Source organism: Dendrobates tinctorius, unplaced genomic scaffold, assembly GCF_039654945.1.
Source record: "Dendrobates tinctorius isolate UK_male_01 unplaced genomic scaffold, ASM3965494v1 ptg000007l, whole genome shotgun sequence".
Lineage (NCBI taxonomy): Eukaryota > Metazoa > Chordata > Amphibia > Anura > Dendrobatidae > Dendrobates > Dendrobates tinctorius.
Window position 1 is genome coordinate 747,651 of NW_027361675.1, and position 20,696 is coordinate 768,346.

At 44.5% G+C, this 20,696-nt stretch overlaps 1 protein-coding gene across 1 annotated transcript in view; it reads right to left on the bottom strand.

The window, feature by feature from the left end:
* Positions 1-20,696, bottom strand: part of TINAGL1 (tubulointerstitial nephritis antigen like 1) — a 90,643-nt gene that overhangs the window by 15,373 nt on the left and 54,574 nt on the right. Inside the window, exons 4-5 of the mRNA XM_073571796.1 lie at positions 5,246-5,338; positions 3,259-3,373 (exon numbers count right to left, since the gene is read on the bottom strand). Coding sequence (XP_073427897.1) covers positions 3,259-3,373; positions 5,246-5,338 — 208 coding nt within the window. The remainder of the gene's footprint in view (positions 1-3,258; positions 3,374-5,245; positions 5,339-20,696) is intronic.

The following is a 20,696-nucleotide window of genomic DNA, read 5'->3' on the forward strand; positions in this document are numbered from 1 at the left end:
AAGTGGATGACAGGCAATTTAAGGCAATTATATGTATAGATGTTTTAGAAACAGCTCACTCTTTATTCATGGCTTGTGCTACTGTGAAATATACATTACTTAACCCCTTCACCCAGAATCCTGTTAAAATGCTTCAATGGATCCCAGTGATTCTGAGAATGTTTTCTCGTGACATATTGTACTTTATGATAGTGGTAAAATTTGTTTGATACGACTTGCGAGCATTTATGAAAATATCAGAAACTTGGTGAAAATTTACAAAAATTTCGCAATTTTCAAACGTTTCATTTTTATGCCCTTAAACTTATGTTATGTCACACAGAATAGTTAATAAATAAAATTTTCCACATGTCTAATTTTCATCAGCACAATTTTTGGAAACATAATTTTTTTTCGTTAGGAAGTTATAAGGGTTAAAAGTTGATCAGCAATTTCTCATTCTTACAACAAAATTTACCAAATCATTTTTTTAGGGACCACATCACATTTGAAGTCACTTTGAGGTTCCTATATGATGACAGAAAACGCCCAAAAAGAGACACCATTCTAAAATCTGCACCTCTCAAAGTCCTCAAAACCGCATTCAAGAAGTTTATTAATCCTTCAGGAGCTTCACAGGAATTCATGCAATGTAGTAGAATAAAATTAACAGGTTTTTTTTCCCAAAAATTTTACTTTAGTCCCAAATTTTTAAATTTTACAAGGGTAACAGGAGAAAATGGACCCCAAAATTTGCTTTGCAATTTCTCCTTAGAACGCCCCATATGTGCGGAAAACTACTGTTTGGGAGCAGGGAAGGATACAAAAGGGAAGGAGCACCGTTTGACTTTTCCAGAAAAGTTGGCTGGAATTTGAGCGGATGCAATGTCGTGTTTGGAGAGAGCTTGATGTGCGTAAACAGTGGAAACCCCTCACAAAGTGACCCTATTTTGGAAACTAGCCCCCCCAAGGAATTTATCTAGATATATGGTGTGCACCTTGAATTTCCAGTTGCTTCACATAAATTTATAATATTGAGACGTGAAAATAAGAAAAATCACACTTTTTCCACAAAAATGTTATTTTAGCCCCAATTCTTTTTATTTTTACAAGGGAAACAGGATCAAGTAGACCCCAAAAATTGTTGTGCAATTTCTCCTGAGTACGCTGATACCCAATATGTGGTGTAAAACTACTGTTTGGGCGCAAGGCATGGCTCAGAAGGGAAAAAGTATCAGGAATGGTGTGTGCGCGCCATTTTGCATTTGAGGAGCCACTGATGTGCCTAAACTGTGGAAATCCCCCACAAGTGACCCCATTTTGGAAACTACACCCCTTAAGGAATTTATCTATTGGCATACTTATAGTATTGATTATAATGATTTTGGTTTAACTGGTATGTGAATTTATAATGTGATGCTATATGTGTAGGTTGTGCAGAGTACATCATCAGATTATAAAAGTGTGTTGTGTCAACAGGGTAAAACCAAATTTTATCAACTCGGTTGAGGCAGCGCGTTGACTGGCAATAGCTATGCCATATATGTACTTGTCGTTGCGAGAATGCACTTCCAGAGCGCCGTATTTGTCGTGGAGGGTTTAAAGGGGATATCCACCTGTATGGACATTTTTTTTTATTTTTACATAAGTGTATGCAGTCGTGGCTAAAAATAATTATTTTGCAATTTTCATTAAACATTTTGCACGTTTTGCCGTCCTTAGCCTGATTGCCCACTGCAGAATGAGTTAACTGAGGGTCCATCATTGAACTCATTCTGATGGTCTGACAGAGTTTGTAAGGCCGGGGTTACACTTGCGAGTGCAATGCGAGAAACTCATGCAGCCGTACATGCAGCCGTACACTCTGGTCCCGAGTGTCGGTGGCAGTGCCAGGTATTGAGGCGAGAGACTCGTGCAAGTTTCTCGCATTGCACTCGCAAGTGTGACCCCGGCCCAACTCTTATCTACCTTTTTAGTGCTCCTCTCAGCTGATTTATGACCACAGTCCAACATCAAAGTTAAATGTGCCAGATAACAAAAGGTCTGTAAAAGCCAAACGTTGCAAAAATTTTAATGAAACCCAATAGCAAAAACTATTATTTTTTCCCCAAATACGGTACAAGCATTGTAAAAAAAAATCTAGTAGAGTAAAAAAATCTGTCTACATTTTGCACAATTGAAGACTAATGTGTGTTATTTTAAAACCTTAATAAAATGATTCAACATTAGTGTAAAAAAGGCGCAAAAATTCATAAAACACTGGCAAATTTCTGCAAATTATACTTACAAAAATATGGCAGGATAACTTAAAAAAATGAGACCAAAAAAATATTAAAAGAGGACTTAAAAGACTAGCACAAAAATGGTACAGAAGCCATAAAAAATTTGGCGCAAAATTAAAAAAAAAAATCCTCAAATCAAATCTTTCAACCCCTCAAAAAGAAGAATGAATCAGGGCCTAAGTGTACACCAGCTATTACTTGGCTTACTTTGTACCAGAAATTTGTGGCAACATTTTAGATGCAAATTACGTCAGAATTGTGGTGCGCTTAGCTTGATCCATTACCTCTAATGTTCATTAAAGTCATCTTGCAAATTCTTTAGAACCTAAATATCTTCACTTTCACTTCAATCCATCACGTACAAAAATAAATCTGCCTTAGTCTAATAAAATCTCAACTATTTACACTGACGTATATACTTGGAAAGACAAGGATTTCCTAAATAGGCAGACTGTTAGAAGGTTTAGTCCTATGGGTCCTGTGTGACCTCATTTTTCCCAGCTCAAGGAATTTTCCAGTCTCTTGTCCTTTCTCTACTCCAAAGGAACGGTTAAGGAGGGGGTTCACACAACAGTAGCAAGCAATGTTTCTTTTTCCATTACCACTTATTCAGAGTGGAGTAGGCTCCGGACTTCCTGAGTGGAAGTTCCCTGCAAAAACTGGCTTAATCACATGTGTATTGTGCCTCTTCTCCTGGGATCTGCCAAGAATTACACGCTGACCCCAATCTCAGGAAAGAACTATGACTGGCGAAGAAGAATGGGCACATTCCAACCGCATGTTAACATTGGAAGACGACAGTCTGATTGCATTGTACTGCTATGGGGATATAGGAAATATTTCATTATCATGGTCAATTCCTATACAACAATGCAAAAATGATCAATATTATTATCTTTACTGCATCATCTGACTATTATCTTTTCACATTTCCTAACATTCTGCTGAGTATTTTGGCTTCTTAACTAAATACTATCATTGTGGATCATATACTCACATGTAGCTCATTCATGTTCATAACAGAAGAAGGAGGCTTTGTTGTTCCTAGTCTATACCGTATTCCTTCATCCAGTGTCATACCCCAAAATTGGCTATAATTACCAGCCTTCCATCTATAGAAATAAAAGCAACATCCATTTTTTATTGTCAAGTAAAGGGGTTAAGCAGACTTTTAAAATTGATGGCTAAAGGGGTATTCCCATCTCCAAGATCTTTTCTCAATATGTATTAGGTGTAATAATAATAATAATAAATATTAGCAAATAGCTCCAATTACAAATGTAGTGCAGCTCTTTTGATTCGCTATGTCACTTACCTCATGTGCAGGGCATTGTTTAGGTATCCATGGTTATGACACCTCATGTAGTGACAGATGTTAAGGGTTGTAACCATAGCTACCTAAGCTATTGCAATGCCCTGCACATGGGGTAAGCAACATAGCTTATCAAAAGAACCATACTATATTTATAAATCGGAGGTATTTGCTAATATTCTTATTATTACACTTACAACTTATTGGGATAGGATTTTGGAGATGGGAACACCCCTTTAAGATCAGCCGTCAATATTAGATCATTTTGGATTCGACTACTGGCACCCTTCTGATTAGCTATCTTAAGACGCTGCAGTTGTCATTCATACTGCTAGGCTGTGCAACATCTTGAGTAACCAGTTAAAAAAAAATGTGCATATGAGCACAAACCACCCTGAAGATGATGTACATTGAAAAGGCAGGAGTGTTGCAGCCTCTTTAAACAGCTGATAGGAGGGGAAGCCAAAGGTCAGAACCCCATCCATCTAATAATAATAGTTTTTCCTAAGGAGAAGTCATCAATGTGAAAATTAAAATGGACTACAATGATTCTACTATTTCTGCTATATTATCTAAAAATGTCTAAAATTTTGTGCTGGTCATTTCACAATTCATGGGCATCAATGCTCTGTGTCTTTGAAACAGAATTCTGAATCCTAAAAATTCTGGTGGCCTACAGCAACTTCTAGTTGATGTATAATTTAAAGGGAATCTGTCCCGAGGTTTTTGCTATCCCATCTGAGAGCAGCATAATTTAAAGACAGAGACTTTGATTACAGGAATGTGTCACTTAATGAGATGCTTAGTGCAGTTTTGATAAAATCACTGTTTTTCCTGCTGCAGATCTAGCAGTTCTCTGATTGATGAGATGTGTATAACCCCACCCACATCAATGATTGGCAGCTTTCTGACCATGTATAATATACACATAAATCTGCCAATCAGTGATGGTGTGGGTTTATGCAGAGTTTATGAACATGGAGGACTACCTGGCAGCAAGTTTTACTAGTCCTCTAATGATAATCTCCTTTGGATAATACAGTGTTTTAATCAAAGCTGCACAAAGCAGCCCAGTAAGTTATAGATCTTTGGAATCAGGGTCTCTGCCTCTACATTTTACTGCTCTCAGAGTAGGTGGCAAAAACCTAGTGTCAGATTCCCTTTAAATAGCTTCCATTAAACAAAACTATAAATTGTTATGCATTTAGCGTCTAAGCTTACCGTAGTTGTGGCTGTAGGTAGCCAGAATGTTACTATTTACATAGATTTTCCCACAACAGACATTCATCATGTAATCATAAGAGTTGGCTGTGGTGATAAGAATAGCGGGCTCACGACTCTTGTTCTAGCAATCAGTGGTGGTCCACACAGTGGGATGCCCCTTAATTAGGCATTTAATATCTTTTCTGTGAAAAGGTTATAAATCTCCATTGTGGGAAAACCATTTACTTCTATGACTTTGGAAAGATTGTCTGGGAATCTGTGGTTTTGTACAAGGAAATGGAGAATTATTATGAAAATATTCAACATCAGAATTGCTTTTGTTTATAGATAAAAAATGATGAGACACCCTATATAAAATATTGAAATTATTACATTTATTATGTTGGGGAGGGGGGGGTCGAAGTTACAGAATAAAGAAATGTAAACAATTACATGGTATTTATCTTACCCATAGGAACCTTGATTGATGGCATCAATGATTCTTGGGTTTATAAGACAGGAGTTCTGCTCACAGTGCCAGTTACCATCAGGGGTGCAGGTGCTGGGAAGGTTAAGAGATTCAATAATTATTTCTACATGTGGAATACATTATATAAATTTATTTTGATAACTTATTGGAATAAAATCTTTAAAATGTTTGCTCAAGAGAGCCCCAAACAGCCCAATTACAGTTGTGTGTAAAGTTTTTGCCCCTTCCTGATTTCCATTTCTTTTGCATGTTTGTCACACTTAAATGTTTCAAATCACCAAACAAATTTAAATATTAGATAAAGAAAACACAAGTAAACACAAAATACAGTTTTTAAATGAAGGGCTTTATTATTAATGGAAAAAGAAATCTGAACCGTCAGGGCCCTGTGTGAAAACGTTATTTCCCCTCCCCCCATTAAAACATGAAATAACTGTGGCTTATCACACCTTTGGAAGCGGAGTTCAAATTCCCTATCCACAGCCAGGCCTAATTACTGCTACACCTGTTCTCAATCAAGACATCACTTAAATAGGACATGCCTGACAAAGTGAAGTAGACCAAAGATACTCAAAAGCTTGACATCATGCCGCGATCCAAAGAAATTATGGAACAAAGGAGAAACAAAGTAATTGAGATCTATCAGTCTGGAAAAGGTTATAAAGCTATTTCTAAAGCTTTGGGACTCCAGTGAACTACAGTGAGAGCCATTATCCACAAATTGCAAATATATGGACCAGTGGTGAACTTTCCCAGGAGTGGTTGGCCGACCAAAATTACCCCAAGAGCGCAGTGACGACTCATTCAAGAGGTCACAAAAGAACCCACAACAACATCCTAAGAACTGCAGGCCTCACTTGCCCCAGTTAAGCAATTTTCATATAATACTCTGAGGATAGAGAATATAAAGAGGACAATGCTGTGAATGATCTAAGCGCAGTATTAAAAATGGCACAAATGAAAATACAAAGCTTGTGCGCTCACCAGATTATAGATGGAAGAAACAGCGTATTGACCCTGGGGGGATTCCAACCAAGTTCCTGGTTACTCGGTCTGCTGCACGGCTCCTGGTCCACGAGGCGATCCTCAATCGTCCATAGGGGAAGGTAGAAAAGATGCAAAAAAACAGTCTGGTGCCAGCGCTCCCAAAAAATATATCATGTACTAAAAAGGCTTGATTAAAAAAGTATTTTATTCTACATATACCAGGTAAAAATCGTTGGCTGTATAATTTACCTGATGAAGGCTTTTACTCTTTTCAAGCCGAAACGTGTTGTTTTTACTTGGTATATGTAGAATAAAATACTTTTTCAATCAAGCCATTTTAGTACAAGATATAATTTTCAGGAGCGCCAGCACCAGACTGGTTTGTTGCATCTTTCCTTGCCTCAGTTAAGGTCAGTGTTCATGAATTATGACTCCACCATAAGAAAGAGACTGGGCAAGACTGGCCTGTAGGGCAGAGTTATAAGACGAAAACCACTGATGAGCAATAACAACAAAGGCTCGTCACAGTTTTGCCAGAGAACATCTTGACAATCCCCAAGAATTTTGGAAGAATGCTCTGTAGACTGACAAGACAAAAGTTGAACTTTTTGGAAGATGTATGTCCTATTACATCTGGCATAAGAGTAATACAGCATTTCAGAAATGGAACATCATACCAACAGTAAAATAAGGTGGTGCTAGTGTGATGGTCTGGGGCTGTTTTGCTGCTCCAGGACCAGGAACACTTGCTGTGGTAAAAGGAACCATGAATTCTGCTGTCTACCAAAAAATCTTGAAGGAAAATGTCCAGCCACCTGTTCATGATCTCAAGCTGAAGCGCACCTGGGTTATGCAGCAGGACAATGATCCAAAACACACCAGTAAATCCACCTCTGAATAGCTTAAGAAAAACAAAATTAAGACTTTGGAGTGGCCTAGTCAAAATCCTTACCTTAATCTGAATGAGATGCTATGGCATGACCTTAAAAAGGGAACCTGTTAGGTCCACCATGCCCTCCAATCAGCAGCATTCAGCTATGTGCGATTAAACTCCCTCCTTAACCAGCCCTGTATAAAATAATTCAGTTAAATAAATGCTTTAAAAAAATATTTAGAACCTCTGCTTTTCCTAAGCTAATGAGGGCTTTAACAAGTCAATGGGGCTTTAGTTGCCTCTGTTTAATCAGCCCCTGTGGACATGATAACATAATTTGCATGAGCCGGCATCATCGCCAGCTCATGCAAATCTGCGAAAGCGCACCGCTGATTCCGTAAGCGTCACTGCGTCTCTGATGCCGGTTGTATGCTTCCTGACTTCAGAGGCACGCACTGCGCATGACCATTAGTTATCTTCTAAACTTCTTGACGTGCGCAGTGCGCACCTCTGAAGCCGGGAAGCGTAGACCCAGCTTCAGAGACGCAGTGAAGCGGCCAGAATGAGCGATGCGCACGCGCTAGATTTGTATGCCGCTCGTCCACATTATGTGATCATGGAAAGAGGGTTGACTAGTCTGGGAACTAATGCCCCATTGACTAGTCAAAGCCCTCACTAGCATAGGAAACAGAGGTTATGAATGCTTTTTTAAAGCATTTATTGAATTATTTTATATGGGGCTGGTTAGGCAGAGAGTTGAATGCTGCTGGACTGGACGGCATGGGGCACCTGACAAGTTCCCTTTAAAAAGGAGGTTCATGTTCATAAACCCTGGAAAGTGGCTGAATTACAACAATTCTGCAAAGACGATTGGGCCAAAGTTCATGCAGAGTGTTGTAAAAGACTCATTGCCAGTTATCGCAAATGCTTAATTGCAGTTTTGCTGCTAAGGGTGGCCCAACCAGTTATTAGGCTTAGGGGGCAATCACTTTTTCACACAGGGCCCTGTAGGTTTGGATTTCTTTTTCCCTTAATAATAAAGACTTTCATTTAAAAACTGCATTATGTTTTTACTTGAGTTATCTTTGTCTAATATTTACATTTGTTTGGTGATCTGAAACATTTAAGTGTGACACACATGCAAAAGAATAGGAAACCAGGAAGGGGGCAAACACTTTCACACAACTGTATAAGAACTACACCAGAGACACTATTTGACAGATGATGAAACAGAGGTACAGGGAGTGTTAGAAAATTAGATATAGCAAAAGCAAATTTTATACAAAAGAAAAGAAACAAAAAAACACTATTCATTCTTTTTTTCTCCAATAAATTTTGCGCTAAAGTCCTAGCAGTGCCCCTGGCATTTTTTCACAGGTGGTCAGCAAGCGACCACTGCCCTTACTGATTGACTGCAGCGTTCACATGTTTTTACCTTTGGGCCGCAGTCACACTACCGTAGAATACGGCCGAGTGCTATGCGAGAAAACATCGCATAGCACTCGGCACAGTGTTAATCTATGGGGCAGCTCACATCAGCATTTATTTTCTCAGCCGTATTTGGCGTTCGTGTAAAAACGCAGCATGCTGCGTTTGTCACAGAGACTCGGCCGAGACTCGCCAATGCAAGCCTATGGGTGCAAGAAGAAAAAAATGGCACAGCACTCGGACCATGCGAGTGCTGTCTGATGTTTACGCACCGGTGTCCTTTGAAAAGCCGGCAATTCATCTGCCGCATACAGAGTGACAGGTTAGAATAAATAGATTAGATATACTGCATACACATAGAATACATAGATATATAGATGTCAGTGACACACACACATATATATGTATATATATTGCATAGATAGAAGAAAAGCCAGCAATTCATCTGCCGCATACAGAGTGACAGGCTAGAATAAATCGAATAGATATACTGCATACACACAGAATACATAGATATATAGATGCCAGTGACACACACACACACACATATGTATGTATATATATATATATATATATATATATTACATAAAGAAAGAAATATGTCTTCAGGGGCGCTAGTACTCTAAAAGGGATACCCGCCGCATGACAGAACACACCACACTGTCGTAAATTAAAATAACAAATACTAAAAAATGTCTGCGCTGAAGTATCCACACTAATCCAAAAAACTACCTTTGTTGTGAGACTGCAGAGCACCACAATACCAAGATGAATTGTAAAAGAACCGAAATGTTTCAGAAAAGATAATAATGAATATGTAAAATGGAGAAAAAAAAATGTATATGATATACATATATATTATATTATGGGAATACTACAAAGAACAACAATTAGAAGTATTTGTACCTCAAATGTATCCAGCAAGAGTACTCTAATTCGCATGGAGAGTACAGGAGTGTGATCGTATCCCAGGAGCTGAACGAGATCAGAGCTCCATTACTTAGGTAGTTGTGAGACGCTGCACTTCCCACATGCGATTTTACATATTTCTTTAAATAAAACGGCAGTACGTTAATTCCAACAGTTAGAGAGAACTGTCCCGGCTGGTGACAGTCTCTTTGGTTACTCACTGCTCCCTTGGTGCGCCAGCGTTCTCGGTGCGCTGTGAAGAACGCTGGCGTAAAGGTGTTTTTTTGGATTAGTGTGGATACTTCAGCGCAGAGATATATATATATATACATACACAGAAGAAAAGCCAGCAATTCAGCAGTCACGTAGTGTAAAATCACAGCAGGAGTCAACAGGATAGAATAGATGGATTACATACAGTAAATACAAATAGAATGGGTAGATATATAGATGTCAGTGACGTATACAATTAGTGTAGTGTGGGTGCAGCTTACTGTACATGTATTTAATAAAAGATTATTTTTCTGAAAAAAATGGCGTGGGCTCCGTGTAATTTTCTTAACCAGCATAGGGAAAGCCGACGGCTGGGGGCCAATGTTTACAGTCAAACAAAAAAGGAAGCACTCTGTAGCGCCATAGCATGCAAACATGAAATATTAAAAATGAATTGCATTACTGCATTAGAAATAAGAAAAATTGAGAAAGCTTAGTGCATAAAATGGCCAATTTATGTGTACCTGGAAGCCACGTTAAGGCGTTTCTCGTTTTCCAGGACCCTAACCTAATGCCGATCCTCATTTAGACTAAAGTCTTCATCTGTAATGGAACCTATGTAAATCCTCTCCTTAGACTGAAATCTCTCTGTGGAGGGGTGGTGGCCCTGCTGTAATTAAAAACACATGTGGCCAAGAGGTGGAGTGCAGTCAGAAGGTTAATGAATACAAATTTTAAAAAAATTGACTACAGAGTGCATCCTTTTTTGTTTGAGTGTATATGAGTTGGTGACTAGGTTAAGCACCTGTTCACACTTAGTTTATGCTTGGATGTGAAGGTCAGTTTTTATACGATATGACTATGGGGTTAAGGCCCCATCACACACAGCGATCTCGCTTGCGAGATCGCTGATTTTGTGACGCCAGAGCGATCTCACCAGCAAGATTGCTGTGTGTGATGGGGGGGGGGGGTCAGCGACCGCCGCCTGCCGGGTGTCGCTGATCGTGCTCGATCGGCCTGGGCCATTTTTTGATCGCTGGTCTCCCACTGGCCAGCATGCATCGCTGCGTGTGGCAGCGAGAGACCAGCGATCAGCGACGCTGGATGCTGGTTTCTAATGTAAACAGCGGGTATTCAGGAGCCGCGCAGCTCTTAGATACCCAATGTTTACCTTGGAAACCAGCGTGTACGCCGGTTTCCAAGGTAAACAGCGGGTATCCAAGAGCCGCGGCTCCTGGATACCCGATGTTTACATTAGAAACCAGCTTGCTTGCTCGTCCTGATCGCTGGCGGGGCTGTCTATGTGACAGCTCACCAGCCTAACGATGTCCCAGCCATGTCGGATTGTTGGTGGGATCGCTGGGACTTTGTTATGTGTAACGGGGACTTTAGTAATGGGGGAGTCTTATTGATGCCTCTCCATTACTAACCTTGGGGCTTGATGTCACCTGACAATACAAAGGTGACATCAACCCCCCAACCATCACCTCACTTGCAACCACTACAGAGCAAGTGGGAAGAGCAAGGCTAAGTGCCTAAGTGGCATATCTTAGAAATTCACCTTTTCTGGGGCAGCTGAGAGCTGATGTTTTTAACCTGGGGGGCAGTATCCATGGCCCTTTCCTAGGCTATTAATATCAGCCCGCAGCTGTCTGCATAGACTTTGCTGGTTATTAATTACCCTACATCAGTTTTTTTTAGGGTCCCACATTTTAATAGCCAGTAAAGGCTAAGTATACTTTATGAGCTGATCTTACTAGCCTGGGAAGCTCCATGGGTATTACCCTCTTCCCAGTCTACAAACATCAGCCGTCGTCTTTCCATCTGCTGGTTAAGAAAATTACGCGGGAGCCCACTCCATTTTTTTCAGAAAAATAATCTTTTATTAATTAAATACTTCTACAGTAAGCTGCACACAAACTGCACTAATTGTATATGTCACTGACATTTATATATATCTACCGATTCTATGTGTATTTACTGTGTGTAAACCATCTATTCTATCCTGTCAGCTCCTGCTGTGATTTTACACTACGTGGCTGCTGAATTGCTGGCTTTTCTTCTATCTATCTATCTACTGCTCAAAAAAATAAAGGGAACACTAAAATACCACATCCTACATATCTCTGAATGAAATATTCCAGTTGCAAATTTTTATTCATTGCATAGTGAAATGTGTTCAGAACAATAAAACATAACAATTATCAATGTAAATCAAAATGAATATCTCATGGAGGTCTGGATTTGGAATGATACTCAAAATCAAGTGGAAAATCAAATTACAGGCTGATCCAATTTCAGTGGAAATGCCTCATGACAAGGAAATGATGCTCAGTATTGTGTGTCGCCTCCACGTGCCTGTACGACCTCCCTACTGTACAATGACTGGGCATACTCCTGATGAGGCGGCGGATGTCTCCTGAGGGATCTCCTCCCAGATCTGGACTAAAGCATCCGCCAACTCCTGGACAGTCTGTGGTGCAACGTGACGTTGGTGGATGGAGCGAGACATGATGTCCCAGATGTGCTCAATCGGATTCAAGTCTGGGGAATGGGCGGCCAGTCCATAGCTTCAATGCCGTCATCTTACAGGAACTGCTGACACACTCCAGCCACATGAGGTCTGGCATTGTCCTGCATTAGGAGGAACCCAGGGCCAACCGCACCAGCATATGGTCTCACAAGGGGTCTGAGGATCTCATCTCAGTACTTAATGGCAGACAGGCTATCTCTAGCGAGCACCTGGAGGGCTGTGCGGCACTCCAAAGAAATGCACCCCATACCATTACTGACCCACTGCCAAACTGGTCATGCCGAAGGATGTTGCAGGCAGCAGATGGCTCTCCAAGGAGTCTCCAGACTCTGTCACATGTGCTCAGTGTGAATCTTCTTTCATCTGTGAAGAGCACAGGGCGCCAGTGGCAAATTTGCCAATCCTGGTGTTCTGTGGCAAATGCCAAGAGTCCTGCACGGTGTTGAGCTGTGAGCACAACCCCCATCTGTGGACGTCGGGCACTCAGACCATCCTCATGGAGTTGGTTTCTAACTGCTTGTGCAGACACATGCACATTTGTGGCCTGCTGGAGGTCATTTTGCAGGGCTCTGGCAGTGCTCCTCCTGTTCCTCCTTGCACAAAGGCGGAGGTAGCGGTCCTGCTGCTGGGTTGTTGCCCTCCTATGGCCCTCTCCACGTCTCCTGGTGTACTGGCCTGTCTCCTGATAGTGCCTCCAGCCTCTGGACACTACGCTGACAGACACAGCAAACCTTCTTGCCGCAGCTCGCATTGATGTGCCATCCTGGATGAGTTGCACTACCTGAGCCAAGTGTGTGGGTTGTAGAGTTCGTCTCATGATACCACGAGTGTGAAAGCACAACCAACATTCAAAAGTGACCAAAACATCAGCCAGAAAGCATTAGTACTGAGATGTGGTCCCCACCTGCAGAACCACTCCTTTATTGAGGTTGTCTTGATAATTGCCAATAAGTTCCATCTGTTGTCTATTCCATTTGCACAACAGCATGTGAAATTGATTGTCAATCAGTGTTGCTTCCTAAGTGGACAGTTTGATTTCACAGAAGTTTGATTTACTTGGAGTTATACTTTGTTGTTTAATTGTTCCCTTTATTTTTTTGAGCAGTGAGTATATATATATATATATATATATATATATATATATATACACACACACACACTGCTCAAAAAAATAAAGGGAACGAATTATAGGCTGATGCAACTTTTAGTATTCCCTTTATTTTTTTGAGTAGTATATACATACTGTATATATATGTGTCACTGACATCTATATGTCTACCTATCCTATGTGTATATATCTATTCTATATATTATAACCTGTCACTGTTATTTTACTGTACGCGGCATTGCCGGGATTTATTCTACCTATGTGTGTTTTGAAAAATATTTCCTTTGAAAATGATGTGTAAATGACAGAGTAAAGCTCTATATGTAAAAGCTCATGTTAAAATTGCAATGCAATAGAATAGCAATCGCACTGCATTCTGATGTAAATTGGATGCTAGGTGTGAAAAATCTGATTGTACTTGCATTACACTCTTGCGACTCTTGGCAGGGAGACTCGGACCGATTTTTCATACGTTAAAGTGTGACTCCAGCCTTAAACATAGATCAGGCCCATTGCTAGAATTTCAGACTGGGAATCAACACTGGATTATTGGGGTAAGGACGTGGTAAGTAGAGTTATGTTTTTACATTTTTTCTCTTCTTCATAAAAAAATATTTTTTGTATATTCCATGGGTGTAACTATAGAGGTATCGACTGCAAAATAAGACCTGGTTCTTTATCAGGCTCAAAGTTCCCTCTGCCATATAAAAAGCTACCAGTATAAAGGAGGCATACATGTAAAATGACACTATGGGAATTATGCATGTCTGTGCGGATAGAAGTGCCATATAAACACACACTATGCCGTGTTTGCATGCAGTTGACAAACTCCAGGGTATGAGGATTACTTGTTCTTTGCTATGCGTTTTAAAGTCTCCAGCTTCCTTTTAAGGCTGCACACAGTAGTCTAAGTTTAGCAGAAGAACTATCCTGGGAATCTCATCATGTAAGCCCTACTGATTTTCTCACTGATTCACAGCATCTCAAATCTTATCATCTTAGCCTGAGGTCGGTTGTCGCACCTCGGGTTTAATATTACTTGGTATTTTGTAAAAATATTGCTTTAAACTTGTTACAATTACAACTTAGGACTTATCACAACTTGTCAGTTCATCCACAAGTATTGATTGTGTAATGTGAAAAGTGTTGTCACCTTCAGCACATTGCCAGTAATATTATTATAAAATGCCAGATTTGTAAAAAGATTTTCTACAGTTTCAGAAATAAATCCCATTCTTGTAAAGGTTACTTTTCGAGATCTCTCTGGGATGGCTGCTCCCGCGCGATGCCAGGAGAATATGCTGTACACAGCAATCATACGCTTTCCCTGTGGGTGAGTTTTGTGAAGTGCTGATAATGAGCACACTCCGGTGATGCTGTCTACAGAGGATGTCTTAGATCATTCATCGTCAGTGCCAGTGGCCTTTGTGTTTGAAATCGTTGTTGAATTAGGTTAATCAATGAGATAAAAGAAAAAACACCAGTCATGACATCTTGACTGTCCTATTTTTTTTTTAACCTATGTCACACATTATATTGTATTCAGCTGATAATTTGAAAGCATTCTTTGAAAAATTGTTAGATTTTGGTCTACTTGTAGTGTCCATCAGTGGTACCATTAATTTCTTCTACTATTTACCTGAGCTACATTACAGTTGGACCAAAAGATCTTGTCTTCTGGAACACATCGCACTCCTACCTTCCCACTTGCTGGGGGCACCGCCTTCCTGCCTCCTAACTTCCTGCTTGCTGGGGGCACCGCCTTCATGTCTTCTAAGTTCCTGCTTGCTGGGGGCACCACACTCACTCACTCCTGCCTCCTAACTTCCTGCTTGCTGGGGCACCGCTCTTCTGCCACCTAACTTCCTGCTTGCTGGGCGCACCGCCCTCCTGCCTTCTAACTTCCTGCTTGCTGGGGGCACCACACTCACTCCTGCCTCCTAACTTCCTGCTTGCTGGGGGCATCGCTCTCCTGCCTCCTAACTTCCTGCTTGCTGGGGGCACCGCCCTCCTGCCTTCTAACTTCCTGCTTGCTGGGGGCACCACACTCCTGCCTCCTAACTTCCTGCTTGCTGGGGGTACTGCCCTCCTGCCTCCTAATTCCTGCTTGCTGGGGGCACCGCTCTCCTGCCTCCTAACTTCCTGCTAGCTGGGGGCACCGCTCTCCTGCCACCTAATTTCCTGCTTGCTGGGGGCACCGCTCTCCTGCCACCTAATTTCCTGCTTGCTGGGGGCACCGCCCTCCTGCCTTCTAACTTCCTGCTTGCTGGGGCACCGCTCTCCTGCCACCTAATTTCCTGCTTGCTGGGGGCACCGCTCTCCTGCCACCTAATTTCCTGCTTGCTGGGGGCACCGCTCTCCTTCCACCTAATTTCCTGCTTGCTGGGGGCACCGCTCTCCTGCCTTCTAACTTCCTGCTTTCTGGGGGCACCGCTCTCCTGCCACCTAATTTCCTGCTTGCTGGGGGCACCGCCCTCCTGCCTTCTAATTTCCTGCTTGCCGGGGGCACCGCCCTCCTGCCTCCTAACTTCCTGTTTGCTGGGGGCACCGCTCTCCTGCCACCTAATTTCCTGCTTGCTGGGGACACCGCTCTCCTGCCTTCTAACTTCCTGCTTGCTGGGGGCACCGCTCTCCTGCCTCCTAACTTCCTGCTTGCTGGGGGCACCGCCCTCCTGCCTTCTAATTTCCTGCTTGCCGGGGGCACCGCCCTCCTGCCTCCTAATTTCCTGCTTGCTGGGGGCACCGCTCTCCTGCCACCTAATTTCCTGCTTGCTGGGGACACCGCTCTCCTGCCTTCTAACTTCCTGCTTGCTGGGGGCACCGCTCTCCTGCCTCCTAACTTCCTGCTTGCTGGGGGCACCGCTCTCCTGCCACCTAATTTCCTGCTTGCTGGGGGCACCGCCCTCCTGCCTTCTAACTTCCTGCTTGCTGGGGGTACCGCTCTCCTGCCTTCTAACTTCCTGCTTGCTGGGGGTACCGCTCTCCTGCCTTCTAACTTCCTGCTTGCTGGGGGCACCGCCCTCCTGCCTCCTAACTTCCTGTTTGCGAGGGGCACCACACTCACTCCTGCCTCCTAACATCCTGCTTGCTGGTGGCACCACACTCCTGCTTGCTTAATTGACAGTTTGGACCAGTGTGTTGTCATGTTGCTGGTCCGAACTGTGCATGCTACGTTGCTGCAAGCAGTGGCAGCTTTGCCTCTGCGCATCAAGAGTGCAGGGGCACTGAAGTGGGCCAAATCCATGGCCATTCATTTGCCCAGCTTCAAAGTTGCACTTGCATGTTTATTGAAAAGAGCTTAAAAACAGTGTGATCCTTGCCTAGGACAATAGCCACCCCTGAGACTTCATCAGTGGCCTAAAAACCTAGGCAACAAATAATAAACAATAATATTAAAACTACCACTATTCGTGAGAATAGACAGGATTATTAATAACACGTAAAGTGCAAAGTTACTATGTATCCTAAGGCACTAGGAGCGCTTTATCAGCCTCCTAATAGCTTCCTCAACAATATTGTATTATCCTTAAATGCTAAATTGTGTTTAAAAAGAAAGTTTAATCATTCCTGCTCTCCCCGTCTGCAGTCACTTGGACTAGTTCGGGACCGCTGTCAATCAATACTGCTGATCAGTGGAAGCACACCCACAGCAAAGGCAAGCCCGGACGCCTGCCCCAAAGGGGCTACAGGGAGGGCGCACATGACTAAGGAGGGATGCTAGGCCTGAGGGTTAGTGAAGGGTAAGGTGTAGATAACCGCAACAACGCCCTGAGCATGAAGAAACCCAAAGTAGTCAAGGGTTGGACCATGAACAGAAATAAGCACACCACCTTCCCTAATACCAGATAGTAGTTCCAGGTTGGACCATGAACAGAAAATAAGCACTGCACCATTCCTTACCTTGCAGACGTCCGGAATCGTCAGCTCCTCACAACTGGGACTTCAGCTTGAATCTTTGGATCCAGAAGATGGAATACCTCGTGGCACAGATGAAGAGGATGATGGAGCAGCGCGGCCAGCAGTGGATGAAGGAACAGCTGCAGCGATGGTCTGGTGATGGCGACGGCGGAGAAGATGGGACCCCTCTGCCTCCGAAGCAGCAGCGACGATCACGGCCTCCTGAGCACCTCAGCCCGGAGTTAAGTTTGCAGCGGAGGATGAGCCCCATTAGCAGACCTGTTGCAGAAGACATCGCGGGGCCGGAGCCAGAAGTCGAGAAGCAGGCAGCAAGGTAACGGGGCGGTGAGTGACGTGGCCGGCCTCCCCTCCATTTCGGATCGCGTCACACAGTGGTGACCCGCACGTCGCGGCCACGTTACCCGGCGTGGTCACCTGACCCGGTGCGGTCATCGGCATCGGTGGACGGCGGTGACGTGACGCGGCAAGGAGCCCGGTGGCGAGGTGGTGTGTGACTTCACCAGCCTCATTTCCTTTCTCGCGGCGCTGGGGGGGGGCGGGCGGTGGCTCGGTCATGTGGCCACCCTTCAGCTGCCAGGGGCCACAGGTCATGTGGTCCGGTGTCGCGTTCCCCCGGCATTGGGTGCCAGATTCAGGAGGTGTTGCCTGCGGCTGGAGCGCCAACCTCCCCCCCCCCCGTTTGAGGCTCCGAGCCAGTGACTTTTTGCCATGCGTTCCCGGACGGACAGTCGGTCTGGGCGCTGGCGCTGCGGCCCAGGAGGGCTGCAGTCGGCGTAGATCCATGGAGAAGATCGCAGTTGCGGTGCTCGACGCGGAGGACACGTGACGGCTGTTCCGTGGGGTTCCGCGGAGTCAGCCTAGTAAGTAAGGCCCACCTAATTTCCTGCTTGCTGGGGACACCGCTCTCCTGCCTTCTAACTTCCTGCTTGCTGGGGGCACCGCTCTCCTGCCTCCTAACTTCCTGCTTGCTGGGGGCACCGCTCTCCTGCCACCTAATTTCCTGCTTGCTGGGGGCACCGCCCTCCTGCCTTCTAACTTCCTGCTTGCTGGGGGTACCGCTCTCCTGCCTTCTAACTTCCTGCTTGCTGGGGGTACCGCTCTCCTGCCTTCTAACTTCCTGCTTGCTGGGGGCACCGCCCTCCTGCCTCCTAACTTCCTGTTTGCCAGGGGCACCACACTCACTCCTGCCTCCTAACATCCTGCTTGCTGGTGGCACCACACTCCTGCTTGCTTAATTGACAGTTTGGACCAGTGTGTTGTCATGTTGCTGGTCCGAACTGTGCATGCTACGTTGCTGCAAGCAGTGGCAGCTTTGCCTCTGCGCATCAAGAGTGCAGGGGCACTGAAGTGGGCCAAATCCATGGCCATTCATTTGCCCAGCTTCAAAGTTGCACTTGCATGTTTATTGAAAAGAGCTTAAAAACAGTGTGATCCTTGCCTAGGACAATAGCCACCCCTGAGACTTCATCAGTGGCCTAAAAACCTAGGCAACAAATAATAAACAATAATATTAAAACTACCACTATTCGTGAGAATAGACAGGATTATTAATAACACGTAAAGTGCAAAGTTACTATGTATCCTAAGGCACTAGGAGCGCTTTATCAGCCTCCTAATAGCTTCCTCAACAATATTGTATTATCCTTAAATGCTAAATTGTGTTTAAAAAGAAAGTTTAATCATTCCTGCTCTCCCCGTCTGCAGTCACTTGGACTAGTTCGGGACCGCTGTCAATCAATACTGCTGATCAGTGGAAGCACACCCACAGCAAAGGCAAGCCCGGACGCCTGCCCCAAAGGGGCTACAGGGAGGGCGCACATGACTAAGGAGGGATGCTAGGCCTGAGGGTTAGTGAAGGGTAAGGTGTAGATAACCGCAACAACGCCCTGAGCATGAAGAAACCCAAAGTAGTCAAGGGTTGGACCATGAACAGAAATAAGCACACCACCTTCCCTAATACCAGATAGTAGTTCCAGGTTGGACCATGAACAGAAAATAAGCACTGCACCATTCCTTACCTTGCAGACGTCCGGAATCGTCAGCTCCTCACAACTGGGACTTCAGCTTGAATCTTTGGATCCAGAAGATGGAATACCTCGTGGCACAGATGAAGAGGATGATGGAGCAGCGCGGCCAGCAGTGGATGAAGGAACAGCTGCAGCGATGGTCTGGTGATGGCGACGGCGGAGAAGATGGGACCCCTCTGCCTCCGAAGCAGCAGCGACGATCACGGCCTCCTGAGCACCTCAGCCCGGAGTTAAGTTTGCAGCGGAGGATGAGCCCCATTAGCAGACCTGTTGCAGAAGACATCGCGGGGCCGGAGCCAGAAGTCGAGAAGCAGGCAGCAAGGTAACGGGGCGGTGAGTGACGTGGCCGACCTCCCCTCCATTTCGGATCGCGTCACACAGTGGTGACGCGCACGTCGCGGCCACGTTACCCGGCGTGGTCACCTGACCCGGTGCGGTCATCGGCATCGGTGGACGGCGGTGACGTGACGCGGCAAGGAGCCCGGTGGCGAGGTGGTGTGTGACTTCACCAGCCTCATTTCCTTTCTCGCGGCGCTGGGGGGGAGCGGGCGGTGGCTCGGTCATGTGGCCACCCTTCAGCTGCCAGGGGCCACAGGTCATGTGGTCCGGTGTCGCGTTCCCCCGGCATTGGGTGCCAGATTCAGGAGGTGTTGCCTGCGGCTGGAGCGCCAACCTCCCCCCCCCCCCGTTTGAGGCTCCGAGCCAGTGACTTTTTGCCATGCGTTCCCGGACGGACAGTCGGTCTGGGCGCTGGCGCTGCGGCCCAGGAGGGCTGCAGTCGGCGTAGATCCATGGAGAAGATCGCAGTTGCGGTGCTCGACGCGGAGGACACGTGACGGCTGTTCCGTGGGGTTCCGCGGAGTCAGCCTAGTAAGTAAGGCTCACTTAAACCTTTATTAATGTCTAGATTATATTGGTTGGGAAGGGTGTTGCTACGTATGGTTTCGGGTGTTTGTCTGGGGGTTCGGAAAGATGCGCGGCTGGTCCATGTGGACAGCGTTCGAATCTGTGAGGGAATGGTTGCTTTGTCGTCCAGGAGGCTGTTTTGTGCACTTCATGAGTGTTGGGAGGTATTTTTTAATTTCATGCTAGTTTGCTTTTATGATAGTGGGTATATCTATAGGTGACGACATCATTTTATTTTGGTTAGTATAATTGTGCTTGCATTCTCTGGGTGTTTGTGTATGACTGGTGGTGATTCCATGGCGGTTTGTGAGTAATTCAGGTGGTGATACGGATATTGGCAGAGCGGTGGTGGATAGCCATATCCATGCCAGTTTTATGGTTTATTGTTATAGGCATGGGGTCTTTGGGCTGGAGGATTATCGCCGCGCCAAGTATTTGATATTGGTTGGATGGCAGTTCACTGACGTGGTGATCTGTTTGGGTAGTGCATCGGGCGGCTTAATCTTTCACGTTACAGTGGGGTGTGT